The 24,040-nt window shown below is 42.6% G+C and overlaps 1 protein-coding gene across 1 annotated transcript; it reads left to right on the top strand.

Annotated features, from left to right (window-relative positions):
- The first annotated feature begins 387 nt into the window (after positions 1-387).
- On the top strand, positions 388-23,401 carry LOC144817910 (oxalate decarboxylase OxdC-like). The gene is made up of 9 exons (XM_078674819.1): positions 388-692; positions 2,910-3,140; positions 5,731-5,937; positions 6,922-7,155; positions 10,431-10,584; positions 14,026-14,135; positions 18,677-18,790; positions 20,185-20,331; positions 21,824-23,401. The coding sequence occupies exons 1-9, from the start codon at positions 594-596 to the stop codon at positions 21,956-21,958; spliced, it is 1,431 nt and encodes a 476-aa protein (XP_078530945.1). The 5' UTR covers positions 388-593; the 3' UTR covers positions 21,959-23,401.
- The last annotated feature ends 639 nt before the right edge of the window (positions 23,402-24,040 follow it).

The raw sequence follows: 24,040 nt of genomic DNA on the forward strand, positions 1-24,040 counted from the left end.
CATTCCACCAATGGCAGAAGCCTTTGCTTACAGTCTCTCTCTGAAGGTAAACATCCCCATCCTCTGGAATGGCTTCCAATGGAAACTATGCTCACAACACTATTTTTTACCATCTTTCTTCTGAATTCATATACATAACGCATTTTGAGCTAATATTTTAGTTTGACTGCCTTGTGACAGGAGGTGAAATACCAGTTCACATGTGAAATGGTGGTGTTCAGTAAATCGATAAAACCACGAAGCACAAGGGACATCCTCGGTGCTCCGTTATCTTCAAGCAGTGGGTCAGGCTGCATTTTTCTTCCTCATTGTATCTTTATCAGGCTGATTCACGTCACTTGATACTTGTGAAATGTGAAGAACCCAGCTCTTTTGGGAAATGCACGTCTGCCTGCATCTTATCACAGGTGCGTGTTTCCTTATTTCAGGTATGCGTGGTAGCATCCCTGGTTTATGAGCAGGCATTATTACTTCCTCCTCCTTGGACTATAATAAGAGGGCAGGGCCCGGCTTCCACAGCAGGTTGTTCCACAGAGCGAGCCTTCACAGCACTAGACCTTCACACCAGTGTGGTTCATCTGCTCCTGTCCAGAATGGACAATCCGGCCTTAGAACTGCACGAAAATGACCTGCACAACCCCTCATCCAAAGCACAGCCGAAACAGACACACCTGTATCCTCATGAGATTGTGGTAAGTGTGTTTTAGAATTATGCGCTATACGAAAATGAGATAAAATGTGTGTAGGAAGCCTGGACCACATTTTCATTGGACAGACTGATATGTGTCAAAAATATCGTGGATCAAAATATGGAGAAGGTAAGTGCAAATAGGTAAGTACAGATTTACTATTCTTAACTCCACATCTACGTACCTTGAAGATATATTATATATCGTCAAGGTACATATAGGTGGAGTTATATACAGTAAAACCTTGCTTACCTATAGAAACTTACATTCAGAGTATTTTTGCCCTGTATACGGGAGCATGCAAGTTCTTTTTTACAACTTTTCTCTCATTGTTAAAGTCCTTTGGCGACATCAATACTCACCTGTAATGAGAAACGACTTCAGGATTCTACAGTAACATTATCTTGTAGCTGGGGGTGTGGTGTCACAATGTTCTTACCAGAGACACAACAGACAATCCGAAAAGCTACTTACTGTGCAAAACATGAATAGCAAGTGCCACTAGAGGACGGGTAAACTTCCTGCTCCCTTTCCTTTTTTTAATTATAGATTCAAAAATTATCTGATAAGGAGGCATTTATAGCTGTATATCTATTTTTTATTGCTCTTCTCCACTTCATTTCAGTGAAGAAGTGATATAGTCGAGAACCTACTTCCCCCAACGTCTAATAATTTGTCAGTGCAATTCACTCCACGGTTTTATAAACTTTCTAGTGATTTTAATTATCCTGTTGACGTACCACCAGGGATACATTAGTCATCTATTGCCTAGCAGGGAAAACTGGATCAGGCGCCACCGTAGTGTTTAAAGGCTTGTGTACTTGGGTAGAGGATGTGTCTTTACCGCCAGAGCAGCCGACCTCGAAGGAGGGAACCAGGTTCGAGTCTCGGCAGGAAGACTCAACATCCTGTGACTCTGGGCAAATCACTTAATGTCCCTATGCCTAACAAAAAAAAAAATGAACGAGTCCTTCTGTAATGCAACTGGTGCTCATGTAAGCGTGGAGGATCAGTGTGTTGACACACTGGATGTCACATTGTGTGTGTATCATAGGTTTACTGGGATAGTACCAGCCTTGGTTAGGAGTACTGATATTACTTTGAATAACAGTCTGGCCCATCAACGCTCCAATTACTTAACTGGATAAGAATCAGCACCACTGAGCAAATATGCTTTACCTTTCATTGGGCAGGACCAGTACTCCTCATAATGGAACAGAGGTAGTCAGCGATAGAAGGTCAATTCCAAGAATCTGATTGAGATCATAAGAACCCCTCCTGATGCATTTGTATGCTACAAAGTTTAAAAAAATTTAAAGTGTTACTCTAGCTATTTTAGAGTTATATAAGCTAAGTACAATAATACATTTTGCTTATAAAGAATTCTATGATATATTGTAATACAATGGGATTGGAAACTTGAATATATTATTTTACTATATTGTGGACCTCAGATGAGGTCTATATCTATCAATACATTTCAATTTCAATTGTAGCAAACAAGTGGGGCATATCTTTGCTAGCAACCAGACCCAGACACAGAAACTGAGAAGCACACATCCTGTCTCGCTCTTCACCATATTCTCTAACAATCACTTAACACAAAGCCCTTCAGAAGGATGGCTGCCTGCCCTGAATCTGAGTGCACAACTTCACTGATACTGTTTCTGATAGCTCCCTCTCTGCTTGAGCCCCCTTTCTCCATTTGCAATAGTCTCTATATAACTTGGTGACATAGGCTTGAGTTTTGCAAGACCCTATTAAGTTTTTTATTCTTCTAAAGGTGTTAAACAAGTGCCATTAAATTTGTTGATAAAGATACAAATTATGTAAGTACCCAGAGTTAAGTAATAGATTGAAGTACTTTATTTTAAATGGCCATGGAAACTATGACTTTTCTGATTTAGAGATTTTGATGGAATGTCCTAATGTATTGCAAATATGTTTTCTCGTAGGAGTCATAGTTCATGTTGGTCACAAAGGATTTTCTCAATATATTTGCTGTCGTGTCTTCAAAAAACATCACCACTAAACCAGTACAAATGTCCTGTTTGCCCGTATATAACAGAGATCTTCCAATGAGCTGAGCTAAGGGAAGTTAGCTCTTTCCTGTGTAGAGTTATATCCTTCAGTAGCTTCTAAGACCAGAAGCAGGCTCAATGACTTACAGACACTTTGTAATCCTTAAAAAGTTTCTTTTTTGATTCATTCTTCGTGCAGGAAAGAAAGCCGTCCTGGTCCCTGTTGAAGATGTTCCTGGTTTGCCTCTTGGCTTGTCTAATTACAACAGCCATTGGAGTCCTCATCCTCTCGTTGGTCTACGTTGGCCACTTTAGCCCCAAGCCGGGCCAAGACAGCGCTGACAGAGACCCAGCACCCAGCACCAGCGCGCCTGCAGGCAACAAGGTTGATGCCCGCTTTGGGTTTCTGAACCATCTGGGCAAATCCAAGGTATGCCATGAACATTTAAGTACCGAAGCTGCCATCTACGGGTGGTATGTGCCTTAAGTAATTCACAAACCACACTGCAGTTCAAAATCTTCTTGTCACTAATATTGTCTCCTAAACATCACAGGAGGCTTCACACAAATAGACTTTTAACCAAAATCCCTACTTTTAGAATCTCAACAACTTTTTGTATTGAAATGCTTGAAGCCCTGGTGGGTTTGGGCAGGCTCTTTGGAAGTCCTTTAGGGCAGACACACCACCATCAGTTCTAGAGGCTGTCATTTCCCCTGATTTTACATCATCTTTTATGTTGGGATTAGTGGTGGTTGAGGGATTAAGGGTAAATGGGTAAGTGTGTTTGGTAGCATGTGCATAACGTACTGTAAACTTTGCCTTTTTCCACTGTTTGGGTGTTTGTCATGTTTTATTCTCATAACAGTGCCACGAAAATGGCACATAATGTGGTAGTACTCCTGATTATCAGGAGTAAGACAGTTGTAACCAGTAGGCCTCCTGGCTTACTACTGTCATTCTGGAGTAAGCCAGGAGTACTACAAACATTCACACTGACTCATTGCAAAATCTTTGTAAACAGTTACAGGACGCATTATCCTTACTTTGGAAGGCACAGCGGCCCAGCATTAATGATGATAGTTGGACAGTGCGGCCAGACGGATGCTACCAGTCCACCTAGCCTGTCCACTACTTTTTTTAAGTGGGAGGTAGTTAGGAGCATTGATTTATCAGATCTGTGTTACTTTAGCAAAAAACTGAAGGTCTACTCTTTCTTGATTTTGTTAAAATAATTAAACTGATATGGCTTAAAGGAGGGGGAAACATGGGAGGAACCCACGTACACTTTTATTCTCTCCCATAGCTCTGTCTGAAATAGGACAGTTTTGGGACCTAAATGACATTGTACAGTACAATGCATTATGCTGTTATTTTTTGTTTGTTCTAAATTCTTCAAGATGTTGTCGCCTTTTTTTTCTTAGCGAAGGAATTTTTTCTGGTGGCAGCTCGAAATCTTACTATAAGAACCCATTTCGTATAAGTGCAGTCAACTGCTGTTTTAAATACCTTTTGTAGAACAGGAAATGCGCTCTCTCCATTTTTTCAGTTTTTATGTAGCAAGAACTCGGCCCAATGATGGCACTTTACATGAACCCCAGATTACACCACACAACGACAAATTCTTTATTGTAAGGCAGGGGGAGAGTGAGTTCTTTGCTCAGAATCACAGGATGTTGAGCTGACGTCTGTTTTTGAACCTGGTTCCAAAGTCGACAGCTCTGTCTGTTATGCCACATCTCCTCTGTGCCCATCGTCCTAGCTTCTGCCCCTGGCCACAAAACATCAAGTACCCCTTCTGCTCAGGAGTGCAATGTCCTAATGAAAACTGTGGTGTGATTCCTATGGCAGAGTCCTACAGGCCCTGCCGAATACGATCCAGAAGGATCGCGGGACACTGTAGGACCAAAACTGACCCCATCCCATGAGAGAAGTTTTGCAGAACTGTGGATAAGCTTCTAAGTGAGTGCCATTGTTATACAATTGCAGTTTTACCTAGATTGATGGATAGAAACCCATCCATAAAATGCTCTCCTCTCAAACACATGAGTTCAATTATGATCATGGACTTCTCAGCTTGACTCCAGTGTCTGCCAGGGTTGCAGTCCTTCACATGCGGCTCATGTTGAGTCCAGTGCCCTGCGAGTTAGGCAGCCAGGAAGACGCACTGCGCTGATGCTCAGCAACAAGCAGACACTTGTGTCACAGAAGATGTGGTGACAGCCATCCCCTCATTGATAAGCGTTGATGCAGATAGGGTTTTTTCTATGTGGGGTGGAAGGTGGAAGTAGAGAAGGTGCCTGATAATGATGTCTCTACAGGGCGACCAGTTTAGCTGCTGCCCCTGACATCTGTACTTCTGAAGGTGACTGCGGTGGCCAACGCAGAAGCGAGATCTCAAGAATATCAAACAAAGGATGTTTCTTTTGGGTCCGAGACTTAAAATAACTGCACATCAATGCAAACAATATCTTCCTCCACACATGGTGGGCATGGGTATGTTTAATAGGAAGTGCCGACAATAACACCCAAAACCAGCACTTCACAACATCTTTAAAAGTCTTAGGGAGTAATCTAGATGCGTATTTAGAAAATATCAACCCCCTTCCTAAACATAAAAGCAACTAACCATACACTATTCATTCCTCCACACCATCAGGACATGATTACTCAACCCCTACTTACAGTAGCACCCACTATCTGGATCACTACCCTATCCTTCCTTCCTTCCCTCCTACTCCTCACCTCCCTCCACTTCTTTTTTCCCCTCACTCAGGTCTCAATCACTCCATACTACCACAAGTGACAACGAATGTGATATATGTCAATCTTGTACCTGTTTAGCTAATACTGACCATGTACATGTCGTCCTTCTATGTCGCACAAGGTACTTGCGAGCCTTATTACTCTGATGGAATTTCTTGCATAAAACTCATTGAAAATTATTTGAGAAATAAAAAATAACCCTGTACGTGACAGTCTTTATAGGACTTCTGTTCAACACCACATGTCTCTTCTCTAGGTTCACGAGTTTCAGGGAGGAGCGATTCAGTGGGCGCGGTTCCGGAAAGACCCAGACAATTATGACAGTGACGAAGAAATCAAGTTTGGGGCAAGCCTCAACTCACAACAGTCCAGGATGACAGCAGGAACGCTGAGGATCAAAAGCAAAGGCTTGCGGGCACCACACTGGCATTTTAATGCCAATGAACATGGCTTCTTGTTGCAGGTAGAGATCAACCAGCATCCTTTACCCTTTTACTGCAACAGGTTATTTTATTTTCAGGATGATGACACTTTGCTGTATAATAGAAAGAGCACCGAATGATTCCTGAAGTTCCACTGGGATTTTAGCTCAGTATCATTTTCAGTAATCAATGTTTCTGTCCGACTGTATTTTGGTTATCATATTCTGTTACCATGACAAATCCATTCAACTGAGGACCTACACACTCAACCACGCACACTTGTAAAACAAATCCTTGTCAACTATCAGGAAGTAAGCATCCAGACACCTTACACGCTTGCCTGGAGTGACCACCATACAATCTTAGGAGCCAACACAACGCCAGGATAGAACAAACTATCGTGGAAAGTCATACAGCAGACACTTTGTTATTCCTGCCTTTGCTGAGACTATCAGTCACCACTGTAGCACTAGACAGGTCGATCTGTCTGACCAACCCTGACAATTTATAAGTCCAGCATACATTATGTACCCATATATTTCTACGATTGGCATTGGAATGTGTCAGAGTGCTGGGCTTATCATAGATATACCTTAGGTCAGATCCCTGGTTCAGAGTGAAATCTTGGTGTGCTCAATTATATGTCTGAGGTCCTAGTTACGAGTTAGGCGATACTAAGATTAAGTGATCTCAGGAGGTCTTATAAAGATATTAAGTGATTTGCCAAGAATCATAGGATGTTAATTTAATGCTTGTATTTGAACCTGGTCCCCCAGTTCCAAAGTCAACAGTTTTTACTGCACAGTATATTTGCATGCAAAGTCACCATTACTATGCAGTACAATCACCCAGTACTGTGCATGTATGAGTAAAATCCCATGGAATGGGGATTTACCTGGGTAGCAATTTTTCTGACCGAAACAGCACAAGGAATTGTTTTCTTAAATCATAAATGGATATGCATGTCAAAATGCCATTGTGACAATCCGCGCGAGTTAAGAAAAGCACACTTTCCTATTTTGTAGGGTACTGCATGGATTGGCATTGTTGACGAAGGGGGCGAGACTGTGACGACATACAACGTCACAGCTGGACAGGTCATCTTCTTTCCGAAAAACACTCTACACTGGGTGAAGAACGTGGGGGACGAAGACTGCCTCTTCTTTCTCTTCTTCACCACCCACGACGAGCTTCAGACTCTAGATGTCGATGACGCTTTCTTCTCCACCCCAGAAGACATCGCCGCAAGATCACTGAAGGTTTGTCCTCTGCGCTGATTCAAAGGCCCTTACTGTTCTACTCTTGGGTTCAAAGAGACAATGTGGACTAGGGAATGTAAAAAACACACATTAATTACTGCCTAAAATGTCCAGATTACGGTGATCCTCGACTGATCCTTTGACAATATTTTTGGCATAATTATCAGCACTTTGTTTAAATTCCGGACCTGAAGGGGTTTTAAAACCACAAGTTAGACACAACAAAATATAGACAAAATTCTAGGCCTACCATATTTTAGGATAATAGAGACAGAAAGGGGGTCTTTCACTAGCCAAAGAGACAATGGATCTTCAGTGCCAGCTGGCATTCCATGGGTGCAACTGGCGAGTGCATCCCGAATAGTTCGAATGGCACAAGAAAAGGCCAGGATGCTCATGAATGGGTGGTACACTCTCGGGACCAAAAGACTGACTAGTCTGGAGAATGTCAACGTATACTTCCAAGCGGTTTGGTCTCTGAACCTGTTTGCATGTATGCAAGCCCAGTGTTTCTTCAATATCTGGCATGTCCTGTCTCTGCAGCGCCAAGAAACCTATGTGTGCGTGTGCCTAACATAGTCTATCATAGCACATCAAAACATAAGAACTGGATCCCATTATGTTTCTCTGATACACTAGTTTGATAGACTCAGATTACAATTGGCCTTTTACATAATAGGATGTTTACAAATTCAGGACATCATGCTTGTCAATCAACTACATCCACTTAGTAGACATATGCACGTCATGGCACTTTGTGACAGACGAGTCTTAAACCTCGGTGGCTTTGTAAAGTGCCCAAACATTGAGTGGTTTAGGGGCGTATTTAAACTGTTGAATTGAGGGCTTTGGAAAGTGACGTGCATTGAGCAGGACGCAGTCTCGGCCGCTTTGCCCCACTGTGCAGAGGTGAAAGTTGTGAAATAGTTCCATGATGGATTATGAAGTGGCCAGGCTTCTTGTTCTAACACCAAGAGGTGCAGATTGACAGGTATTCTTAATCAACATGTTATAGGGACAGTTTTTCTTCAGCCCCGGGTGCCCCGATCTTACCAACAGTTGAATACATTGCGTTGACCCACGCTTTAGCACATTTCTGCATGTTGTACAACCTGTGAATAAACAGTGAGGGGTCTATTTACTAAGATTTAATGCCGTGTGTGCTTCAAGAAAGTGATGCAAAATGACCCTAAATCTTTTTTCACCATTTACTTTCCAGCACAAAACCTGTTTTATGCTGGAAAATAACGTGAAAGTAACGCATTACTTAGTGCCAAGGGGGGGGGTACCCATGGGTGGTGCATGGCCCATCCCATACAACCACCCAAGGTTTCTGAAGCTGAGCCCTATTTACTTAAAAAAGTAAACAAGGTTTAGCGTCAGAAAATAGTGCTCATTTCAGATAGGCGCTATGATGAAGAAATGCTTTTATTTCTCTATTTGACTTTGTATGTGTGCTGCACTCATACACAGAGGGAAAAGGGTTAAAGTCAGTCTATGCAGAGTATTTTGTAGTGGAAGGGAATCCTTCCAGTAAAAAACCTATGCTAGACTCACGGAGAAACCCTTGCAACTAAGGGGCTAGCGTCTGTATTGTGCTGGTTTATATACCTGGCCCCCAGCCCACCAGGATTTAGAAAAGCTTGGAAGATCGCCGAGAGGGGGGAGCTGACACGAAGTTCCAAGAGAGGGTAGCTGGATGCTAGCCGAATGCAGCACTAAGGAGCTGCCTTCTAAGGAAGGCACCCTGCATGCGCCGTGGGCAGCTGCATGGCTGCACATTTCTGTGTCGGCATTGGAGAGAGGGGAGGAGAGTGCTGTATTTTAGTAAATATGGCACTTGTCTGCTCTCTCCTCACGCAGCGCAGCATTTGCAGCTGCTGCACTGGGCTGCGTGAGAAACTGGTAAATCTGGCCCTGAGTGTTGTTCTTCTTAGTACTTCATTGATGTCAAAACAAGCAAAGAATAGCAGTAGGAATCAACAGTTGCACAACCCTAATATATACACGATAGTCAATGCAAACCCTTATTTGCCATAGTTGCCCACCTCTTAGGTCCACTGCTAGAGAACCCTAGTTATACAGACAACATAAAGAACCGAGAGGCAACAATATAGAAAACAGTGTATGAATCAAGTTATTTTCAAGTGGTCTTCATATATATTCAAAAAAGAGTAGCGGTCCTTCAAATTATTCTTCAAATATTTTTATTGCAGTCTTCAAACACAATCTTGACAGAGATGACAAGATGGCTGTCATCTCTGTCAAGATTGTGTTTGAAGACTGCAATAAAAATATTTGAAGAATAACTTGAAGGACCGCTACTCTTTTTTGAATATATATGAAGACCACTTGAAAATAACTTGATTCATACACTGTTTTCTATATTGTTGCCTCTCTGTTCTTTATGTTTACTTCATTGATGTCTATTGGGAGATCACCACCAGCCCAGCTGAGGCTCATTGGCTAGAGGAGGAGTCTCCTGTCTCTGACACCAGTCACTCTAATATAATATCTGTCTGTTGTACAGGCTCGTTTGCCAAACTTCTTTTGGTAACTTGTTAGCTGGTGACTACTCTCTCTATAGACCCAGGGAGGTAGTAGTGGATTGCTGGCAAGAGGTGTGGTTGGGTGAGGGTCATAGTGTGGATTCACTCCTGTGACTTCCTGTTCCATAAGTCACAGGATTCTCTGCATTCAAGCACACTCTAGGTAAATCATTAACTGAAGAATACACAGGTCCACTGACTGACTAAGATCTTCGTGTGGCATCACGGATATCTTCCAGACTTGGGAAATTATTTTTCGTCAGTATTGATCTGTGCTGACATGAAAAGGACCCAGTCCTATCCAAAGGTTTTTAGGTAGGTTTCCTCCTGAGACGGGTTTGTGACACACGTTGCAACACCTCACTCTATGAACCCTGAGTTTGAGTGACCAGCTGTGCCCGGGTGAACACACATCTTCATGATACCACCATTGGATTATTGAGCTAAGGCCAAACAGCATCACTGAAATTCGTCATTTGCCGATAAATTGGGATTTTCCACGGTTAAATAAACATCAAAAGTGACTGCCTCAGTTTCACCGCGCCTTTTGTGCAACAGAGATCTGATAATCATGGCTACAAGGCATGAATCAATCTCCAGTTTATACTGGTTGCAATAAACCTCTGTCATGTCCATGTTCCTGAGTCAGCAAACCATAACTGGAATAGATTACATGTTTTCTCCAGATTTCTTCAAATAACGCAAACTTTACGTTCTCTGTTTTAGCCACAAAAAGGGGTGGATTTTATCCGAACCTTCAGGAGGCCCAGAGAGGACCAAGCTGTCAACCTCCCTGCCAACCTGGTGGAACTCGTCCAGAACGCCAGTTACCTGCAGTCCCCGGATGAGCAGGTCTGGAAATACTTCTACGATCTGAAAGGTAAGAGGAACTAAGCACGCTGAATTAGAAGTAACACATATTTACATGTTTAGTTAAAGTCATAAAGGTAATGTAAGATTTGAAAGCAATTTGGGGAATAGGACAAAAAGTGGCATAAATATATATATATAAAAAACTTGATGCCATTAAAAGGAATGGACATAGCCGAATTCGGATACTTCAAGCGCATGCCACCCACCCTCGAGGATGCAAACCACCAATAAGCTCTCATCCCCGCTCCCCACCAATGTTCCTGATGCATTGCCCGTGGAGTAGCAAGGTCGGGTGGTACCCGGTGCTGAAAAGTTCTTGTCACCCCGCCCGAGTACAAACTGCAGAGACAGACTTTGGCTGAAAGAAACACCCCCCCTTCCTTATCCATATGGTCTCCACCATTTTGTCACTCCACTCAGTGATAACAACCAGGGCGGCCCGCACCCACCGCACCCACTTCCTACGCCGCGGTGCATTGCACAGCAGTCACTGGCAGAGAGTTGTGTTGGTGCGGGTGAGGCGCACAGGAACAGTGGACAAGGCTCTGAGGCTGGGGACCGCTCTTTCCACTGGCTGCCAGGACTGCAAACATGATTGTTTATCACCAGTAAGTCAAAGTGATTGAGTTATAAAGTGAGCATTTCTGCTTCACAATCACCACATAACATAAAAGAATAAAAATAGATACTTTTTTTAATATAGCGCAAACTCTACATGAAGTTATCAGAGCGCTTTACATGAGCACCAGTTGTGTTACATTCAATTTTGTTAGGCATGGGGAGATTAAGTGATTGGCCCAGAATCCCAGGATGAGTCAATAGGTAGCAAACAAAGGGATTCACCCTTATAGAGAAGAAAGGTGGTGTTCCTCCAGACCTAGTGTTTCTCCTACAGTGGTGGAAAGCACACAGCTTTGTTAAAATACCCCTCACCCACCAAAAGGACCCTTGGTGGCATGCTTCATCATCGGGGTCTTCCTGTCCTGCTGCGGGGTGGGGCGTGCTACGACCTCCGACTACGTGGGAGCACTGATTATATAACAATACTATGTGTGGTGTAGGAGTGTGAGTGGATGAGTCAGAAGTCAGTGAAAGTGGTGTATGATTAAAAAATACCTTGCTCTGCAGAAAAAATAAACTTTAATGAATTTATGAGCTGATATTGTTAAACGTGGGGAATAAGACGGAGGTACTAGCCTTCAATGGGCAGTACTTCCTGTGTCAACATGTTTTCAAGCCCTCCCATTGGCTTCTTATCAGGACCTAAAAGGATCCCTTCTACACTCAAAATTACAAGAATAAAAAGTGTGATATAATAAGGTAAATACTGTGTGGTGCATATACAAATCTCCATGCACTGAATTCTATACCCCAGTAGGTATGTAGGCCGGTATGGCTTTCAAATTAGCCCATTTAATGCACCACAAGCCTGCACAACGAGAGGGAAGGAGCACCTTTTTTTGCAGAGTTCATTCCTAATTAAAGTGTGCTACATGGCACTAGGTGAATCAGTCCAATTGAGGCACTTGTCTCCCCAAGTGGACATAAAAGAAATGGGCAGTTCTGGATAGGGTGGGCCTCTCACCTCTAGTAAGCAGTTTTCAGTCCAATAGCATTTCATCATATGTTCTAGCAGACAAAGGGTCATGAAGGGGTGCAGCAGTAATTATAGGACTCACTGCTTATATCTGATCTTGAGGACGGCGAATAGACTCAGAAGGGCCAAATGACATTTTTTGGGGAATTAGGGTGTGAAAAGGTATTTCCAGGGCCCTTCATACAAGGCTGGTGTCAGGAATGGGCTTATTAATTTGGGAGGTGGTACCTCAACCAACATAATAAATCCACTCTGGTTAGGTTAAACAAAGTCCATAGAAAATATCTACTCAGCGCCTATTAGTTGTGGCACAAATAGCAGGCAATTGTCCTGAGAAATGCAAGTTAACAATTCTAAAAGTTAGAAAACAGGAGCCTTACATTTCCAACCGAATTTAGAAGAATAAAGAAAAATGTAAAGAGGAAAAATACCAAGATCATCAAAACTGGGCAAGGGGAACTGGAGATATGATCTTTTAAAGTAAAAAATGGCAAAAGAAAAATTAAAACACTAATCAGTGTTACTGTTCACCGATGACTGAGACCTTGGTACAATTTTAGGCTGACCACAATGGTGTGAAGGTTGGAAGCGGGTCACCCAGGTCAAAGATTTTGCATTCTGACTTAAGTATTAAATGGAAGTCAATATTTTTTAATGGCCAAGGTCACACCATTGCTGTTCAGGGGCCTTCAAAACATTAATATTAAGCGCCTGGTGATGCTGTTCATTTGGCTCTAAAAGCTATAAGCAGAAGAAACCTGGATTTCATAGTTGCGGAGGTCGCTTCGCTGGTCAGATAGAATTGTCAACCTGCCCAGTCCAAGGTTTTACCTTCAGCCTTAGTTGCCTTGATGGAAGTGAGCCAAACAGGGCTCCATAAGGTCAGATACTTTCTTTGTGAGATCCTGCTCAACCCTATTTCACTGCCGGAGTAAGCTTTGAATCTGACAAACATGTTATTGAGCACCTTGGGTGAGACCTCCCCGAACAAGCCTCAGAACCTCGTTGCGGTTCTCCAGAGGGAGAAAAAAAGACTAAGGGCCTGATTTAGTTCTTGTCAGAAGGGTTACTTCATCACAACTGTGACAGATATCCTGTCTGACGAAATATAAATCCCATAGGATATAATGGGATTTATATTGTGATGGATGAGATGTCCATTACTGTTGAAACAGAGTAACCCATTCGTCAAGATCTAAATCAGGCTCTAGGTCCCAATATTTCCAGGGTACTGGAAAAGTTCTTTCTGGTCAGTCCTGCAGCCTTAGCTCATCAGTGCAGTCTTTGAAGCACCAGGTCTCTCTCCAGCCAAGACTGCTGGAGGGTCCGATCTGCTTTAACTTTCATAAGCATGCGTAGGTTAATCCCATTTGTAAACGTTCAGTATACTTCTACCCTTTATGTTCCATTAATGAGTTCTCCTATGTGGACTTCATTGCATCCATCTTTAATTTCTTTTTGATTGGCTTTTCATATACCATGCCACCACCCTCAACAAATATTAAAAATGCCCAATAAATGATGTCCATTTTACCAATCTCATAATGATGGGAGATGAGCGGTCCTTGATAACATTTGAATGTACAAAATGGAGGCTGCAGACAGATTTGCAATCGCTGAACTGACTGAGCCATCACACTAGCATTAATGTTAGTTATAGCATAGAAACTGCTTTCCATGGGAAGTGCAATTTCGTATCATTTATTTGAAAGTTTCTTAATATTGTCACTTCCTGGTATGTGCATATGTTGAGATGGCTATTTACAAGAAAGAAGAAAATCTATGCGCTGTGTCCTAGAACAGTATGGTGCAATATTGGTGTAAATTGTTGCTTTTTTTCCAATGTTTAAGGTTCGAAGGAATTCCTGTATTCTGGAGGAATAATACAATGGGCTCGCTACCGGAAGAATGGGATTGGCCTGAATAATAATGAGAAGGTCTTCAGCGACTCCCTAAATCAGGTAAGGACATCTTATTGTCATAAGCTTTGAATTTATCGGCCGCATCATTATGGATCCGCTTATCAAGGCTTCCAGGCAATCATTTATTCAACTGATGGCCATCATTAAGAAGGGTAAGGTGGGGATAAGTAGCGCACATCCTCGTCCTGAAGAAGGAGTTTTCCACTCCGAAACATGTCGACGCACTAATATGGTTGCTTTACCATAACCAGTAAAAAACAACCTCTCCAGCACTCTTTTAATGATACCAGCCGAAGACTAATTAAATTTTTTTTCAGTACTTACGTGGCAGGTATCTTTTAATTTTTCACTTTCACCTCACTACTCACATCATTTACCCACACACACCAACACATAGTTCACAGATAGTGCTCCTACGTAGTCGTGAGTCGTAGCACGCCGCATCCCGTAGAGGTTTGCGAAGACCCCGATGATGAAGCATGACACCAAGGGGCCTGTTGGTGTGTGAGGGGTATTTAAACAACACTGGTTGCTCCTCACCATTGCAGTGACAACCGTACCCCACTTAGTGGATTCCTTTTGTTTATGAGCATCATTAAGAAGGGTTCACTTGACCGTTCACTGCTCCCCCATAAAAACATTCTCCGATTAGTCTTGTGCTTGACTCACTTTTTCTTCTACCTTTCTGTGACCCCGCAACCACACGCTTCCATTTTGTTTGGGCAGATTTCCATTTCCCCATTACATCTATGGTTACCAGGTTATCATGGGTTTCCTCCTCAATATGGTTTCAGCAACTGTACGCCTCACACTTGTGCCCACTGTACTGCTTTCCAGCAGTTTCAATTAATTATCCAACTCAAAGAACGTTCAGCAAAGGAGTGATAACAATTCCCAGGTGTTATTAAGTCTGGCTTGATAGTGCAGGTGTCTACAAGACCTACTTTTATCAAATCTTTAAAATATATAGATGGAAGTCCTTGACTCCATCCAGAGGAGCATCTCTGTCTCACTTTAATCTATTAGATATTTGTGCATTGTTCCGTGATGACGTTTGGTATTTTTGGTTTAAGTACCTCGTGATACAAAGATATCAGGGCAATTCATTGAATATTTCTGGTGTCAAAACAAATCAATTGGGTGAGACAATACACCACAGGGCTAACACAAAGAGGAAATTGAAACAAATGGAAGTATGGAAGGAGAATTTGCAGAGGTGTCTCCCTCGTAAAATAAGAAATGAGAGGGTCTAATGGGGGTCATCCACAGGCAAAGACAAAATTAACATTGGATTTAAAGGAGATGCTCATCCGTTCTAATTTCAAGAACAAATAGCTATAATCGAGATTCGAAATTAATTAGCAGAAGATTAATCGTCAGAGATTGATCCCAAATTATTTGACCCAAAACTGAATGCACTAGGAACTATTTCACATCCGAGCACAAAATCGTGGTGCTGTTTGTCCCTTTCATTTCTTTATATTCTGTGTGCAGAAATTAGTCCTGTCTCTACTCTTTCCCCAGCATCGGCAGAGCCAATAGGGTAGGCTATAATGGGATTAAGAGCATTTGTGTATGCAATGCATTGAAACAGCATATGCCAATGCATGTGTTAACGTGCATTGGCAAATTAAAGCTAATACTCTTGACTTTGCCAACGCTTGTTACAAATGCTCTTTCTTTCCCAAATATTGCAGTAAATGATACTCAGCAGCATTAGAATTTTGAGTCCAAATTTTGGCTGAATGACGACCAGTCCAGTTCCACTTCAATGTGAAACAGTTTTTCTTTGGCCCATGCGAAGTAGATTCGATGATGCTTTAGACGGGTGCAGTGCTAAATTGTAAAAAATTAATATTAAGTGATGTGGCACAAACTTTACCGTAGGAGCCCAGGGCCGTCGCTCTGAATGCTTGGGTTGCTGACTTTCAAGACTGACATGTTTTTATTCCATCCCATGCCTTTGTCTTCCACCACCCTACACTTCCTGCCTTTTAGTCTGGCAGGTTCATTTTCACCTCTGCTTCCCCACTTTGTCACCATGTTTCTATCTCTTCCTCTTTTTTTCTCCCTGTTCTGGGCGGACTGTGATGATTAAAAAGTCCCGGCCCCCAAAATTAAGTGCTGACACAAAATACGCATTGGATACTTGGGGAATTCAGCAATCTTAGAGTTGCAGGAATGCAGCTTTACATTTAATTTTAGTGCTCATGACATATTAACCAAAAGTTTCTCCACACTTGCAGCCCATCCTAAATAGCATTACCTTAAATTACATTTTTGCATGACTACATCTTGCAAAGAAATAATGGCTTGTTTAAACACTTTGAACAGGTTCACATTATCTGATGTAGGTTCTCAGACCCGTATCGCTTCTTCCTGGTGTTTATGTAAAGCAGGACTCAGATTACAGCCTTGATTACGATGGCGGTCAGACCTCACACCGACAGGCCGTTGTGGCGGTCTGACCGCCGACAGGCCTTTGGTCCGACCACCCCATTATTATGCAGGTCAGACCATATTCGGTCAGCGGACAGACTGCTGTCTCCGGTAGTCGAAATTGTAATGCATGAATCATTGGCATTACCATGTCCCTTTCTGATAGCCTTTTCATGTCGGACAGAACGCCATGAAAATACTCGGAAACTGACTTTGGGGGCCCCAAGCAGGGTTCCCATCCATTGTGGGCCACTGTAAAGTTGCCCAGGGGGCACATGTAGTGCCCCCACGCAAATCCATGCACCATGTGCCATGCACCACAGGTGCATGGCTTATGGTACATAGAAGTGTACAAAGTGCTCCTTTACACTGCAGCTTATGCTGCAGCCCTTTTCCTGGGCCACAGCACAAGCTGCCATGTAAAGGACCTATTTGCGACCGCCAGCCCGGCAGTCACATAGTATTGCAGTGGTCAGACCACTAATAGCTTGTCAGGTGGTATCCTGACCGCAGCAATAGCGATAGGCGGTTCGACCAACTACAGAATAGGTATTATTTATTTGTTTAATTATACCTACTCCATCGTCTGTCGACTTTACCCCCTCCCACCCTGCCCCCGCCTGACCTCACCACACTTACCTGTGCCAGCTGCCACTGTTCAAGGCTTCTCCCCCTTATCATTTGACCTCTCATCCCCGCATTGCCCATCGGACTTTCAATAACGACTATATTATGCTGCTGCATGTACACTTCCTCTCTCTCACCCTCCACTGCTCTGCATTTACTTTCCCCACACAAGAGACTTCTTTCTACCAGCCTTCCTTCAAATACATTATCATGTGTTCTTTGGATATTTTGATCCTTGTAAAGGGCTCTGACTTCGTCCGCCCGCCATCCTGTCAGAATTCGGGACTGCCCGCCATAAGGCTAATCCTAATACCCAGGGGTATTAGGATGTGCCCGGCACAGTGGCGGGCACATCCTGCATTTTTAGCATTGTGGCGGGCCGTGCTCTCTGCAACGCCCGCCACAATGCTAAAAATGCATATCAGCATTTGCATAAACCAAGCGGCAGGCACCGCGCGATGCCTGCTGCTTTGTTAATGCAAATGAAGGGGGGTACCACAGGTACTCCCCCGTTTCCACCCCCCCAATACTTCTCTCTGGGGGCCCACAGGGGGCCCCCAGAGTGAAGACCGCATGCCTTTCCGTGGCGTCATCACCGCCGCGGAAAGGCACCTAAGAACACCCATCATAATATGGCTGGCAATGTATGATAGATACCGCCACCATATTATTCCTTTTTTGCCCTGGCCGCAAGGCGACCAGGGCGGAAAAGCGGCAGACGGTCTTTCCATCCGTCGAGGTCCCCCTGCCATACTAATATGGCGTGGGGGAAAACGAGTGTGGATGTCGGGCGGATTGCCCCCGTCAGGCTGGTGGTGGCTACCGCCAGCCTGGCGGGGGCAATCTGCCCGACATCATAATGGGCCCCTAAGTTAGGTCTTGTTTGTGCTATATAAAACACCCTAAATTAAAAATCAAGTACCGAAATAACTAAATAAATAAATAAAATCTAATGCTACAAATAATACCTGGGTGTCTCTATGCTCATTCCTAATTACTGCCTACTTTTCATAGATCAGTGTATGGAGACAAAATTAACCAGCCTTATTGGAACAAATCACACCGCAGATGCAAGTAACCTAACTGAATGTATGCAAAAAACAGACTATTTCAAAGAAACGTGCTCACCTGTAATGGGCCTGGGGTGTTGACAACACGTCTCATCGCTTGTGCTTACTTCAAGTTCTTATTTATGACAATTGGTCATTTAAAATTTCGATTTTATTCTTTAAGGATATATTGAAACCAGGTTTCCTCTAAAGTCTGAACAATAACAGGGCAGTTCAGACTGCGGATTTATAGAGTAGACATTTTATTGAGCTGCTGTGATGCAAACTTTGTGTCTGCTGTGTAGATCCTCTGCCCTTTGATAGTTTCTGAACGCAGCTAGATTCGTTTGTTGACATTTCGGGATGACTCATATACGCAATCTGACTCTGCTGCATTTAATGGCTTATTAAATCATATTATCTTGTTTCTAGTCACACACTCAGTATTACTTTTTTTTGCTCTAGCATGCAGACTCTCTCACTCTGGGGACTCTCCGAATATACAGCAACGGCCTCCGACAGCCTCATTTCCACTTCAATGCCCATGAAATGGGATACGTCATCAGTGGCTGCGGGAAGGTAATTCATCATTTAAGGCCATGTTTAATTTTACTTCATGTTGCTCAGGTTGCAATCAAAAACCAGCATTTTATTTCCAAAATTAGTATCACGTTAGACAAAGAGCTCTTCAGTGGGAGCTCAACTGGCACAGGCTCTTACCAGAGCTGAGGCGCATACAAGGGAAGTAGCATGACATTGTAGGCTGGTGCCTACTATTTGGGTAGCATCAATTATTTTAGGAATTTAGAAAATTGACGTGCATACCTAGCTGAAAGCTCTCCACACACAATATAGTGGTGTTTTATTCAATTGTACTCCCTGATAGAACCACTGAGGCATCCTATATTTTTTGAAGATGTACCAGTTTATGTTTTTATTAATTTATGATAACTGGATTTAGAGAAGGTCTTCCTACAAAAGAACCAATTTAAAAACAGCACCCTGGTTTTCCCCCAAACTAAGGGAGCTCAAACAAACCTGTAGGAAATTTGAAGGGAGCTGCAGACACAACTCAATAGAAGAGAGGAAAACAGATTACAGAAAGGCAATTAGGAAATACAAGTCAGAAATTAAAATCGCCCAGTCCTCCTTCTATGAGGAGAAGATTAGTGCAGCCGTAAACTCTCCAAAAGAGGTTTTTCGTATCGCCAAATCCTTGGTCACCATCCCACATAAAACCCCCAACTCAGAGGATGCACTAGCTCGATGTAACAACCTAGCAGAATACTTCCACCAAAAAATCCACCTGATTTGCCAATCCTTTTCTCCCCGCCAGATTGATCCTATCGTGTCTAGCACCGGGAGTTCTTCTCCCAACCTATCCTGCTCTCTAGCGGAGTTCCCCTTACTAGACAAGGTTTCCCTAAATGCAATTATTCCTAGGGTGACCTCGGGTTCTCCCAGAGACCCTGCCACCCCCCGCCCCCCGCGGCACCTCTCCTTAGTTACTGATGCTATTTGCCCAGTAATTTTGGATATCTTAAATGCCTCCATCTCCTCGGGCACGGTCCCCCCTGCCTGGAAATGCGCCCAGGTCAGGTCCCTTCTGAAAAAACCTGATTTAGATCACTCTAACCTGGCCAACTATCGTCCCATATTTCTCCTTCCCTGGTTGAGCAAGCTGACTGGGAGACATATAAACTTCGCTGCCACTCCGCTGGCATCACTTATGCCCTCGCCTAGACACCCTATGACAACAGAACATAGGAACACCTGACACATCTTTTATTGTAATAAATGTGCTCCTTGAAAAATGCTGTGAATGTGACAAACAAGTATAAGAGTAATAAGAAAAAAAATCTGAATGTGAGTCCTAGATAAAAGAATTAAAAAATATACGCAGGTGATTGATTTAATTGTTTAAAATTTAGTATCTTTGGGTGATATTTATACCATAATCTATGCCTCTACAGATCGGGATTACTGGTACAAACCCCACAACTGACTTTGAGGTTGGTGTTGGAGACGTGTTTTTCTTTCCTATTGGCACCCAACACTACATCAAGAGCACGTGCGATGAAGACTTGTACATGATTCTAGCCTTCAGCACTGGCAACCAGGTAAATACCCAAACTAAATGTTAAAAAATGATCATGCTTCAATATACTATAGGAGAACCTGGAGAGCGGGGTATTTATTGAATCACCACAAGATGCAACCTTAAGTGTGTAATTATATACTGGCCAGTATATTGTGGAGGAGCAGTAAGCAGGAGGATTTTGAGGAGGAAGCAGCCAGCTTATGTTAGTGATGATACAAAACTATGTGGGATGATAGTGAGGAGACGGCAGAAGAATATGGAAGCCAGTGCAGACCATGGGACGGCAGTGATGAGGAAGTTATCATTCGGGCAGTATAGAGAACTTCACTCATGATTACTGCTCGCTTGTGATGCTATTGTTTTTGATCTATCTGTCTTATGTTTGAGGTGAACCTGTCCTCATCGGGAATCTGCCATATCCTGTTCTGCCTCTTCACAATTATATTGATTCCATATGTCTCTTTTTTAACATTGTAAAGAGCTTTGATACCCGCGAGGGTCTTGTTTGCGCTATATAAAACTTTCAAATAAATAAATAAATAAGGAAGCATCTAGTGGGACTATGAAGAAGACAGTGGGAGGATACGCTAGTATAAGCAGCCCGTGACAGGATGTGAGACAGAAGCCATTAGTGAGTGGGGTCAATGAGTGACTATGCATGAGAAACCAGCCAGAGAGGGGAATTGAAGAAAGAGGCAGTCAGTTGGGGAATAGCGAGAGTGGGCCAGCTTGCCAGAGTAAATGGAGCAGGGAACAGTCTTTTGGACAATAGGCACAGTAAAACAGTCAGTGAAAGGAAGCGGACAAAGAAGCAGTCAGTGGCAGCAAATAATAAGAACTGTCTAGAATGATGTCGGGCAGAAGTCACTGGATGTAGATGTAGAAGCCGAACAATAGCAAGATGGAGGAAACTGGAAGATGACAGATGTATAGCAAAAAGCAGTGCATGTACTAAGATACAGAATAGGAATTGGTTAATTGCTAAATGAAGAGAGGGGCACACAAAGCTGAATGGGGTATTAGTGCTTTCGAGTTAGAAACTCTTGAGAAATAGCTAGTCAGTGTTAGACTTGGGTGTGTGTGTGTTGCACAAACGTTTTACACATTGCCTCTGGGATAAACCTCACTGCTCTGCCAGGCTGCCAAGGAGGTGAGCAGGGGTTATCTTGGGTGTGTGACACCCTTATCCTGACTAGACTGGTGGGTTCTGCCTGGCTTAGGTGCATACCCTAGCCAACAATAAACCCCATTTCTAAAAGTCAGAAATAATAATGACAATAATAAATAAAGAAGCTACACAGGATAAACGAGACAAGGAAGGTCATTAGTGGAAGCAGTTACTGTACTGAAGAAAGTCTCTGGTCTTTTTTTGAAATTGATGACAACTCCTGTAATGTGTAATGAATGTTTGTTAAATGAGCCAAACAGAATGATTTTCATTACCATTCTGTCTGACCAATGAATGAGCTTGAAGCATTGGGCTGTATTAACATTCTGGTTGCTTTTAACAGCTTCAGACCCTTGACATGGATGATTACTTCCATGCCACTGCAGACCACATTCTGGCCCAGCTCTTTCTGAAGAAACAAGAGGAATTCAAGCAGATCCCCAAGTTCCAAGATGACCAAGCGGTGAACCTGCCGTAGGAACAAACATTCACAGTTGAAGAACATTAAAATCATGAAAAGTACCATTCCTAGATGTTTCAGTGGTGTCAAACTTAATCAAAGGCACAGTTGTGTCAAAATGAAAAATCAAATAGCTTTCGTTTGAAAACTGGAACAATCCTGCAACGCAAGTGACCAAGAAAAGACTACAACGGAAAGAGATTTTTAACCGTGGTGAATGTACATGGCATCACATCAGTGATATCAGCATTAGCCAATCAGATTACTTGCCCACCATTTTGGAACTTTGAACTTTATTACAGACATTATGGTTGGTGCTGAGCAGTGTGGAGAGAAGGTGGAGTGCACTTCTATCATACTATTCTTTCCAAAGTCGACAAATGTAAGGATGTAAAACCCACAGTAACTCATTCAGTGAGCAGCAAAGCGTTGGGTTTCATCCTATTTCTTATGGTCTCTTTTCTGTCAGTGATATGCTAATGTAGGAGTTGAAAGAGAGGCCATAAAAAAGGTGCAGAAGTCCAGTATAGTTGTTTGACATGTGTGATCTGGGCCTATGGAGAAATGTGTTTGTTGTAGAACACATACCTAAAAGAACAGGGGGAAAACCCCACTAAAGTTTTTCAGGCACCCATGTGCTGTATGTAGTCTTTCTACATCCCCTAGCCTGGTGCTCTGTATATGTATACTCGTATGCCATATTGGTGAGAATAACAGTATTGCAGTAACTGATGTTAATTCACGAAGTGTTGTAATAACATTATATGTATCCCTATAGGTAGGTGAAAAATGTGTATCCTCCGAAATGAGTGAGTGGAGAGCTTGCATTACTGCTTGCAGCTATTTTATTTATAATCATAACACTATACTAACTCAGCAGGGAGGATAAATATGGCACTACATAACCCTAACTGGTGCATATAATATATGTATGTATCTGATATGTAGACTTTTGGATACTTTTGGGTTACATCAAATTTTCTATCAATAATGCACTTTCAAAGAAACTTTTCACTTGAATAGGCACGCCCGATTTCCCCTAATACAGCTAGCGTGAGTTTCTGACACTTTTCTTCAATATATAAAGTTTGCTAAATATAAGTCAAAAAATTATCTCAAAGACATGCATTTTAAAAAATCGTGTTTAGTTTTTAAAAGAACCTACCAGTATTAAATGTCTCAGAAACTTGGATCTCAAAGAGTAGAACTAAGTATACTCCTGAAATTCATAATATTTGATTGAACTCTTTATTTGGATCTATAAAAACAGATAAGGTTTAAACATGTAATGTTTTCTAATAATCAATGTCATAGAATGCTTCATATTGGCTGATTATTGTGTATAATGCTGTATCTACACGAATGAAATGTACTTCTTGAGTCCATATAACTTTAAATATACCTCACGTCAAGATCAATGTCTTCTGGAATAAAAAAATATATTTTTGAATTTAATGTGAATTTAGTGTGAAGTTGTGCTTGTTGGGATAGACTTACTGTTTGATAATGTGAAAAACAAAGAATGTTGCTGTTGCCCATTAAAATGTAATACTGAGGCCCTTGTTATAATGTCGGGCGGAAAGCCTCTGACCAGGGTTGGGTGGAAGGCTTCAGCTCCTGCTTCCGATTAAGATTTTTACCTTCAGACTAAGGCCCAAATTACTATGTTGGCGGACTTGAGTTCCGCCGGACACTGTTTCGATGTGGGAACCAACCGAGCGTAGGTCGGCTGGTTCCGAACACTGTATTATGATGCGGCCACACATGATGCAGTTGTAAACTTCCATTTTTCTATGAGTGCTAGTGCCGCGGGCGGTTTCCGGCCACAGCACAAACTCCCATAGAGAAATGGGAGTTTGGGTAGATGCCTGACACATGGTGCAGGGATTTACCCCAGGCCCCCAACCAGAGGTCGATAAGGGATGGGCCCTACTAGGGGCCTCCTAAATCACTTTCCGACAGGCATTCCATGTCAGAGAGTCTGACATGGAAAGCATGGCAGAAATCGATATCATAATCCCTATGGCGGAAATGTCATACGCATAATCCCTACGGCAGAAACGCCGTACATAAGGGATTATGTGGCGGTTTCCAACTAGC

The sequence above is a fragment of the Lissotriton helveticus genome, chromosome 2_1 (assembly GCF_964261635.1).
Source record: "Lissotriton helveticus chromosome 2_1, aLisHel1.1, whole genome shotgun sequence".
NCBI classification, from domain to species: Eukaryota; Metazoa; Chordata; class Amphibia; order Caudata; family Salamandridae; genus Lissotriton; species Lissotriton helveticus.

What these genes read in the sequence shown, in the direction of transcription:
- LOC144817910 (XM_078674819.1), top strand. Translation starts at nt 594, where the DNA reads ATGGACAATCCGGCCTTAGAACTGCACGAAAATGACCTGCACAACCCC. An exon ending in TCGCCGCAAGATCACTGAAG is followed by an intron (nt 7,156 to 10,430) that starts GTTTGTCCTCTG and finishes TCTCTGTTTTAG; the next exon opens with CCACAAAAAGGGGTGGATTT. An exon ending in ATACTTCTACGATCTGAAAG is followed by an intron (nt 10,585 to 14,025) that starts GTAAGAGGAACT and finishes CCAATGTTTAAG; the next exon opens with GTTCGAAGGAATTCCTGTAT.